The 9,598-nt window shown below is 54.0% G+C and overlaps 2 protein-coding genes across 2 annotated transcripts; one reads left to right on the forward strand and one right to left on the reverse strand.

The window, feature by feature from the left end:
- Positions 1-786: 786 nt before the first annotated feature.
- Positions 787-5,998, forward strand: LOC104051151 (fibrinogen-like protein 1-like protein). The gene is made up of 4 exons (XM_009512158.2): positions 787-2,293; positions 3,697-3,840; positions 4,658-4,966; positions 5,117-5,998. Exons 1-4 carry the CDS (start codon positions 2,290-2,292, stop codon positions 5,743-5,745), a joined length of 1,086 nt encoding a protein of 361 aa, XP_009510453.2. The 5' UTR covers positions 787-2,289; the 3' UTR covers positions 5,746-5,998.
- Positions 5,999-7,687: 1,689 nt separating this feature from the next.
- Positions 7,688-9,598, reverse strand: LOC135316037 (fibrinogen-like protein 1-like protein). Its single transcript, XM_064467593.1, has 3 exons — positions 9,492-9,598; positions 8,777-8,887; positions 7,688-8,436 (listed from the first exon to the last, which is right to left on the reverse strand). The coding sequence occupies exons 1-3, from the start codon at positions 9,493-9,495 to the stop codon at positions 7,805-7,807; spliced, it is 747 nt and encodes a 248-aa protein (XP_064323663.1). The 5' UTR covers positions 9,496-9,598; the 3' UTR covers positions 7,688-7,804.

The following is a 9,598-nucleotide window of genomic DNA, read 5'->3' on the forward strand; positions in this document are numbered from 1 at the left end:
AATGAGCACGAACACTTGTGCAGAAACAAACGCAAATTCACCGGGAAGGCCCTGGCTTCTAAATTAGGATTCAGGAAGCATCAAAGTGTTAATAAATGGTGCTTTTTGGCATCTTCACTTGCAGGCACTCAAGCCACTGAAACCAAAAAGGAGGAAGAGGTTCGTCCATCGATGAGATGGAACCTGAAGGCCCCTTGCTCCTGGTGAACACGGAGATAAGAGTTTATCAGCTCTTATGAGAATTTATCTCTTGGCCATACTTGGATGATACTAGATCTCTGAGTTTGACCTTCTTGATACACTAGTATTTGCTTTATACAAACTTAATCCTAGTTTATAATGCTGCAAATAGGCACTGAAAGTGACCTTCATCACAGTATAATTTTATGCATATGAACAGGTACATGACAGTGTAGATATTAACGTTTTCTTTATTCAGGCTGTGCTTTGAGATTTCTGCTGGGAAAAGAAAACACTGCTCACACCTCACAGCTGGGAGACAGACATTTCATGTCTTGCATATGCTCCAGAGGTCAATAAGGAAATAACTGCTTAGAAGCAAATGCCCATAAAACCGGTGGGAACAGCTTGCCAGTAGCATGCAGCAGCTGTTCAATAAGCCCATGCCAACAGGAGGGCATCCCTGCAGGGGATGCTGCCTGTTGCCTGCTCGCTGCCTGAGGCTACACCTGTTCCGTGCCTGTGCCCTGGGAGGGTTGGGGAGGACATGGCTGCTGGGGGCTGCTTTTTATCAGCATCAGGGCAGCTCCACACTGGTATCTGTTCAAGGCTCTGAAAGAGCATCGTCTGCTTGGTGATACCCCACTTCACAGGTCAGACACCCCCAGCTTCCCAGACAGCACTCCTTTGAGCTCCGCATGGCTTCGTGGCTACCTCGGGGGACACAGTTCTGGCTGACTTGAGGCATTTACATGGACCTGTCATAAAACAGAAATGCTGGGAATGGGATAATATCCCATCCCTCCCAGGGTAATGATCCAAGCATCACATGCCTGCAGAAATGAGTTATGAGAGGAAATATTTTTGAAACATCATGCAACAGGCAGAGTATGTGGGGAAAAAAGTCACCTACTTTCTTCATTCACTTTCTTGATTAACTTTATTGGAAATCCTGTTTATCTCCCTGTTTGCTCTACTCCAATGGCTGAGTTGCAAGTTAGTGCCCAAGAGTAACTCTGGAAGTGTCTTGGGGGTGACCTGGACGTCTCTGTGCAAGCAATACAACTTGTGTTTCACCTTCACATTCATCTCAGCCTGGCTGGGGAAAGCCCCTTCTTCCCTGAAACTCCTGCTCCCCCAGTAGATGACGTTTTGCAGCTGCTGGTATTCAGTCATTTTTCAAATGTAAGACTTTGGAAAATGTCTTTTCCGGTGTTTTTTTGCAATCATAGCTCAAAGCTTGCTTGGGCAAAAAGTGTCATTTGTCACTGTAGGTTGTACTGCAGGTAGCAGGGGCCTTGCACAGGGATGGCAGGTGGCACGTGGCTGCCCCATGCAGAAGACATGCTGTGAGCCACACAATTCCTGCACTCTCAGTTGCAAAAGGCAGGTGATATCCCCAGCACCAGGTGCTCCCTGGAGTGATACCTGCTTTCATCTGAGACTCGGACAGGAATAGTCTCATGTTTCAACTGGTCTGGTCCCTTTATCTCCACTCCCGACATGACCCCAGGTGTGACAAGCTGGATGGCTGGCACCATTGCTTGGCTCTGCTTTGTGCCTACGACTGCTGTTGAGGCATGCAGTGTGTTTGCTCCAGAAGAAAGCCGGGACGTCCCTGGGGTCTTCCACGGTGCTGGTTTGCTCTATCTAGCTCCTGTCCACCTCGACACAGATCCGGCAGGGGGGACCCCAGGCCCTGCTCAGCTGTGTGATGAGTGGGGCTGGATCTCCAGGGCTGTGCCCTATGGAGGTCACAGGAGGGTGCTCAGCAAATGTCTCCAAACACCTGTTGGTGGCATATCCAGGAAAAGTCCTGCCTGACACATGGGAAGTGCCTAGATGCCTTTGCCGCTCCTGGGCTGTATTTGCTCATGTCCTGATAACGGCTTTTATCAGAGCAGATGAACACCCCTGCCATGGGGAGGTGCCCATTCAGGTTACAGCCCATGTCAGCTCATTAATACACCCCAAGACGAGAACAGGACGGGACCGGTGTCAGCGGTGTCAGCCGCACTCCTCCCCCAGCACGGTGCAGCTATAAATCTTGTGACTCAAAGTATACCTACAGAAACTTTCTGGACCTCCAAGTGTCCCCTTGGCGTTGGCATGGGTGAGTGTGAGTGTGGGGAGCCGGGCAGGGTGGGATTCCTGGTCCGTGGACCCCCAGAAGCAGTGGTGGTGGAAGGGGGGTGTTGAAAACCTCCCCCTGGCAGAGGCCTCCGTTTGCTCCTGTGGACGGAGGACTTACCACAGATGCAGGGGGTGACACAGGGCACGAAGCAGGGACAGACTCAAGGTCTCCCAGGGCAAGTGAGAAGGTTTGAGAGGGATGTGCAAGTCCTCCAGCAGCTCCCTGGGCAACATCGGGGCAGAGGACAGCTCAGGAAGCGCCGGGTGAGGGAACCCACCTACTGCCCTGCCCCAGAGAGTGGAGATCAGAGGAGGGTCAGACCGGCGCTGGGTCATACTCGAGGGCTCAGATTTGCTGGCTGTCCTGCAGACCCAGTCACCGAGCTGCTCTGGCAGGAGGGACAGCGGCTCTCCACACCTCACATCACTGCGAGCGCATCGGGAAGGCTCAGGGTCCAGCCAAAGTGAAGGCAGGTCTCTGCAAACAGGCTCTACCCAGGGCTGTGCTCAGGAGCAGGAGGGCAAAACCTACAGAGGGAAAGTCAGAACGGCCTTTCCCCATGCAAATGGCTCAGTGGGGGCAGAGAAGACTTTGAACAAAGAAAAACATTACAGCAACTCATCTCCTAGGAGTATTGCTTTGTCCTGGCATAGCAGGGACAGATTCAGAGGAAGGGGCAGGTTCATGTCTAGCAGATAGTCACCGTGCTTTATTTCTAGCTCAGCAGAGTCATAAATCTAAATGTAAATGTGTTAAAAATGTAAGATTGAATTAGCTGGTGTATGAAAAGTGTAGCTTTCCAATTGCTACCAAGAGTCCATCATTGTGGGGTGTCGAAAATAGAGGCACCATTGGAAAAGTCATGCCTTTCCAGATATTTTGCAGTCTAACAGAGGTGCAGCTGTGAAGCCATCTTTAAATGACTTCAGATTTCAATCTTGCTATAACTATGATTATAATCAAGTTGAATGACATATTTATTTGATTGTAACTTGTTTTTTTATTTGGATTTTCCAGAGTGTAGAAATACATCTAGCTGTTTAGTGAGCTGGAGGGGCAGAAAATATTCCACAAGGTTTCTGTTAAAGTTTGTGTTTAAATATAAACACTTTGGTCAAGTTTCTTCTGATCTGCAAAGGAAACTCTTGTGATTGCTTGATTTTGCTCCCCAATTCCCTGGGCACCTCGGGCTCTGCCAGGAAGCCTGGGGACAGAAAAGGGTCTGGCTACAATATTTGTGCCCAAAAGGCAACCCTGTGCTGTCCTCACAGGTTTGGGGTGACTTGCAGCTGTTTCACCTCACTGCAGCTAGTTCCCTGCTGCGTGTTTTACACCAGCAGCGGGATGCTGTTTGGCTCTCATGTTGTCCCTTCCTCCCCCAGCTGCCCGGTGTGCTCCCCTCCTGCTCCTTGCCTGTGTGTTGGCCCTGCCAGCCCCACATCTCACCAAGAGCATCCAAAGCCTGTCCCTCTTCAATCAACCTGTCTTGAATAATATCGTGTCTTCTCAGAACACCTTAGTGAACGGTAGGTACATGGAAGATCTCCACCTCTGCCAGCAAGACATGGCTAGGATCATCCCCGAGCAGGCTGTTGGGAAGGGCATCTTCCAACCTGGTGCTCCCCCCGAGCTGTCAGCAGAGCCCCCTCATCACCCAAGAGAGACACATGCCCCAGCATGAGTCACCTGCCCTTCCCCGAGTGTCTTGTGGGACATTGCAATCATAGGCCTTTCTGCTCATGTGTAGGATGTGGAGAAGCCCAGAGGGTTTGCTCTGATCTGCTCCCGAAGCCAAGGCTGTCTCTCCCCACACACCCCCTGCCCTGCGGGAGGACGGTAGGGACAGTCACTGGGAAAGATGCAGAAGAAAGGAAGGGTTCTCCTATGACCAGCATCCCTAGCTATTTTGCTTGTCCCATGGCTAAGAACTAGAAAAGTGGTCTTCCCTTCTCCGAGGGTGCTTCATCAGACTGCACCATCCCCTGTCTCACCCTCAGCCTTGCTCCCACGGTACTCACAGTCCCAGGAGGGTGAAACACAGTTCCTGCAGTGGTGGGAGAGGATGGCTGAGGCTTACTTGGCTGAGGGAACACGTGGCAAACCCATACCCAGTCTCTGGGGCCAAAACACACCAAAAATAGATGGAAATGGAGACTTCAGAAGACAAAGGCTTCTAGGCACCTTCCCTAGCCTTCCCTTCAGAGTGTAAAGGCCCTGCATCTTACTGCCTGGACTCCACTTCTTGAGCCAGAAAGTACCTCCTGATCTGGGTTCCAGCTTTCTTTGGTGACATGTCCCCCCCATTTTCGAATCTCCTCCCTACTGTTGTTTTCCATGTTCCAGGTCAGCTCTGGCTAGTGAATGGCTCCAACCAGTGCTCCGGACGGGTGGAGGTTTGGTACCACAATGAGTGGGGAACAGTGTGTGATGACAGCTGGGACATAAACGATGCCTCTGTGGTGTGTAGGCAGCTCGGCTGTGGAGAGGCAGAATCAGCCCCAAGTAATGCTTTTTTTGGGCCTGGATCTGGGACTATCTGGCTGGACGATGTTAACTGCAACGGGGAGGAGGAGCTCCTCACTCAGTGCTCGATGAACACTTGGGGAGAGAACAACTGCGGGCACAATGAGGACGCAAGTGTTGTGTGCTCAGGTGAGGATGGCATTCGCATGATCTGTGCTCCTCAGGCAATGCGGGTCTCATTAATGTCTTGGTCTTGCAGAACCAGCCATGGAGGACTATGGGATGCGCCTCTGTCTTGTTGCAAAGGGTCTGAGTAACCCACCCTCTCTCCTGCCCCAGGTTGGCCCAAGGACTGCAGCGAGATCCCCACTGGCAGCCCCAGTGGCGTGTACGTCATCCAGCCCACAGGACTGCACCCCATCGTGGTGTACTGCGAAATGAATGCAACGTCCGGGGGCTGGACGGTCCTCCAGAGGAACCGGCACAGCACGGAGATCACCTGGGCCGAGTCCTGGAGCACCTACAAGTACGGCTTTGGGAACGTGCAGACTGAGTACTGGCTGGGCACCGAGTACATCCATCAGATCGCCAAGCAGAAGGTCTACCAGGTCAGGTTTGTCATCTGGGATGCCTCAAACACCACCAAGTTTGCCGACTACAACTTCTTCAGTGTGGAAGATGAGTCCCACGGCTACCGGCTGAGGCTGGGAGGGTACTCGGGGACGGCAGGGGATGCCATGGCCTCAAGCAGTCCTTCCACCATGCACGACAACATGAAGTTCTCTGCTAAAGATCAGGATCAGGACACTTCCAGTGGGAACTGTGCCTCCAGCAACGGGGGCGGGTGGTGGTACTCGGCGTGTTATTCCGTGCAGCTGAATGTCAAGGGGAGCATAACGTGGGGCAGCCTGTGCAGTGGGAACTGCAAAGCTTCTGCCATCCTCATCAAACCAGCTTCCTACTGCTAGGGCTCCATTGCTGCCCATCTGCCCCAGGTACGGAGTCAGACCAGTGCCCTGCCGGGCCCCTTTGCTGGGGGGGAGCAGAGAGGGTTGCAGCCGGGCACACCCTGGGCTGCCCAGAGATTTCTTTCTTTCACCTCTTTTGCCGAGTTCCTTTGCTTCCCTTGCTGGGTTCTTCCCCTTTGAGCTGTTTTTATTTTAATTGCATTATAATCAGACTAACACATTGTAAACCTTGTACTGCTGAAACGTATCTGCTCTGGAGAATAAAATGTGCTTTAGAAATACAGTGCCTGGATAAGCATCACAGGAAAATGTCCTTAATCTTAGCTGTATAAATAATCAGTCCCTTCTCTTCAGGGTTTCTGTCACCCCCTTATTAGCTGGGATGGGGGAAGGGTAAAGATTCCTTATTTCTCAGTAAATCTGAATTAAACCCACTTGCTGAAGATGTGGCCTTGACACCTACACCAGGAGAGCTGTTTTCATCCACACTGTCTCTCAGTTCAGCAGTTATTAAAACCTCTGGTAAAATCCTACATCTAAAACAACACCTATAACCTGGAAATACCTACTCCACATCTCCAGCGTGTTTGTACAGGCCAATATGGAGCAAGCAGCCATGCTAGGGCAGTGCCAGGCTTCTTATGAAAAACATCTGAGGGATTGCAGGGAAAATACCAAATAGGGAATTAATTTTAATAAAACACAGCTACATTTCAATGAAGAAACTGCAAATTTTTGGTGCTGGAGAAGCTTCGGGGAAGGACAGGTAGCTCCGGGTTCTTTGCCCAGCGCTGCCAGCCCTGAGGGGAGAGGAGCCGTTTTGTGCCTGCTGGGCACCCTGTGGGTCACTGGCTGGGCAGGCCGGGCACCTGCACAGGGCATCGCCCAGTGCTCCCACTAAAGCCTGGCGCTCCCATGTGCCCATCCAAGCACAGTCCCACCGCAGCACACTTGTACCGTCGCTGCAGGTTGGGTTGTACAAACACAGGCCTGGCTCACTGGGAAGGAGGTGCCATCCCTGAGCGCCATGTGCTCCCTGGCCTCTGGCCAAAATGCAGGTGTGGGTTGCCCATGGCCTGCCAGGTCCTGGTGGGTCCCAGCCGCCAAATGTCACCCACTCCAGAGCAGGAAAGCACTGGCCGTGATGCAATGCCCTGCTGCCCCTGGGAGCCCTGCAGCCCCTGGCCCCCTGCTGCAGGGAGCTCAGGCTGAGGGCTGTGGGGCTGACCCAAGAACCCTGCTCAACCCAGGTCTCCCCGCCCTCCTGGGGCCTTGAAGCATCACTCTTTCAGTACCCAGCCCTAGGCTGCCAAGGGACCCTGGGGACTGCCCCAGGGACAGATCCCCCATGGCATGAACACCCCTTCTTGTGACTTGGTGCCCCTCAGGGGCACCTTGACCCCCACCCCCCACCCCCGGTCCTTGCTGCAGGGTCAGGCTGAGGTTCTGCCTCTCCCAGCCATGACATGGAGCAGAGCAAGGAAAGAGTGAGCCTCAGACAGCAGATGCAGCAAATGGGTCACCCCCCACGAACATAGTGCCCCGCAGCATTCTCCGCCACCCTGGGACCTTGACGCTGTGTGTGCGTGTGCAGTGTCACGGCCACAAATAGACACAAGGCAGCAAAGTCTGGCTCCAGGGTTTATTGCAGCTGACTTCTCCCACCATGGGTAGCAGAGCTGTGGGGCATATGGGGCCCAGGGAGGGAGCGGGGCCTGAGCAAAGCAGGGATACACCAGTTGCATAGGGAAGGGAACTTGCACTGTCTCCCCCTCCCCAGGACAGGAGTGGGCACACCCACCCCAAACCAGTGCCTGCATCCCAGTGCTGGCCAGCACGGTGGCACTGGGCGAAGCCGCCTGCGTGCCTGGGGCTCCAGGCAATTGCTCCTGAGCCCCAGAGCTTCTGTGTTTCAACAGGTGATGTTGCGGGAGCTGCAGGCAGCACAGGACATGCAGCAGGGCTGGCACAGGGCTGTTGGCAGGCACGGAAACGGGGCACTGAGCTGGGGATGGTGGCACTCCCACAGCCTCCCGGGAGGCTGGGCGCTGCGGCATGGTCAACACACATCTGTGGGTTTGACCAGGATGACGGAGGATGTGCAGTCGCCGCTTGAGCAGATTCCTGGCCAGTAGATGTACCTCTTGCCATTGAGCAGGACATTCTGGCACTTGTCGTACCACCAGCCCCCGTAGCTGCTGGCGCAGTTCCCGCTGTACTGGTCCTGGTCCCTGTCAGTTGTGCTGAACTTCATGTTGTCATGTATGCCCCCATACTTGGAGTGATAGCTGGTCAGATAGTCATCCCCATCACCAGAAAACCGTCCCAGCCTCAGCGGGTACCCGCTAGCCTCACTCTCCACACTGAAGATGTCGTACTCAGCATAATGGGTGACGTTGGCTTTCTGCACGACGAAGCGGACCTTGTAGGTGCCCTGCTGCGTCAGCAGGTGCAGGTACTCAGTGCCCAGCCAGTGATCGCCGCGCACATTCCCGAAGCCGTACTTGTAGGTGGTCCAGGACTCCTTCCAGGTGATTTCAGTGGTGTAAGTGTTTCTCTGGACAACAGTCCACCCCTTGCCTTCGGTGTCCATGTCGCACCACACCACCCGTGGGGGAGACCCTGCCGGCTGGATGACGTACACCCCGCTGGGGCTGCTGCTGCTGAGGTGGCTGCAGTCTGCTGGGAACCCTGCAGCATCAGATCAAGCAAGACATGAGGGACCTGTACTGGAAAATGCTGGCCAGGTTACTGTGGAGCAGCTGTGCTGCTGCTGCTGCTGGTGGATCTCACCGGGTGCTTCGCAACCAGTGGAACTTATTGGGAATGGCTCTTACCTGCTTGTGAGGAGAGGCAAGGATTACCCTACTCTGAGCTTAGGTCTGAATGTGGAGACCTGCTGTGTCTGTGGCTGCCGGTATCGGGACACTTGCACCCAGCACCTCGGAGCCTGGCCACATTCAGCAATGGGCAGCACAGCTGCACCCAAACCTGGCAGCCCATTGACTGTCCCCCCAGCTCCTGTACTCACCACCCTGGAAGCTGGCAGCACGTGCTGGGCTTAGGCAGAGGAGAAGCATTGCCATCACTGTGGGCAGGAGGACAAGGTCCCTGTGGAGCTGAAGTGTCCCAGCCTGGAACGCTGGGGAAGAAAGTGCCCGTCAGGATCCCTGGGTAGCCCCCTGGCCCCCAGGGATCTTGGACCAGGGAAGGCAGAGCCACAGGGTGCAGGCAGGAGCAGGGGGCTCCAGAGGCGGTGGGAGTTGCAGCTTTGGTGCAGGCTCTGCCTCTGCAGGGCTGAAGCAAGGTGAGAAACGGCTTTGTCATCCCCCTGCCCAGCCCCTTCTCTGCACCAGACAGCAACCTGCAGTCACATTTGCTCATACTTCTCGTAAATGTGCGTTGTTTGTTTTTCTACAGGTCTAGATGCAAAAGGATATTTTTAAAGGAAAGAAGTAAATCTATGTTAAGGGCATTCAGAGCAAATAGTTCAAAGCACTGCAGCTGAGTTTGGTATGTAAAACCTGGTGCTCCAGCTGCAGAGCATGCAGTTCACAGGGATGCAGGAAACAACCCAGCAGCAGCAGAGAACTAGAGGGTTGTAAGGGGAGGAGTGGGACAGATGCTGGGTGCTCTCATCAGCTCCCACCCCTGTGGTCCCCCACTGCTGTCACTTAGCTTGGTTTTCTACTTGCATCCCCCAGAGCTGCAAGTGCTGCAGACAAGGAGCCGTGAAGAAAACTCACCCATTGCCGCGGTGCTGCTGAGCAGGTGTCAGTCCCACTGGTCTCAACTCCATGGTGGCCTCTGTCCCTTTATACCTGGGTCTCTCCCTGTACACACCGCCTCTGTG

This window comes from Phalacrocorax carbo, chromosome 17 (genome assembly GCF_963921805.1).
Source record: "Phalacrocorax carbo chromosome 17, bPhaCar2.1, whole genome shotgun sequence".
Taxonomy (NCBI): domain Eukaryota; kingdom Metazoa; phylum Chordata; class Aves; order Suliformes; family Phalacrocoracidae; genus Phalacrocorax; species Phalacrocorax carbo.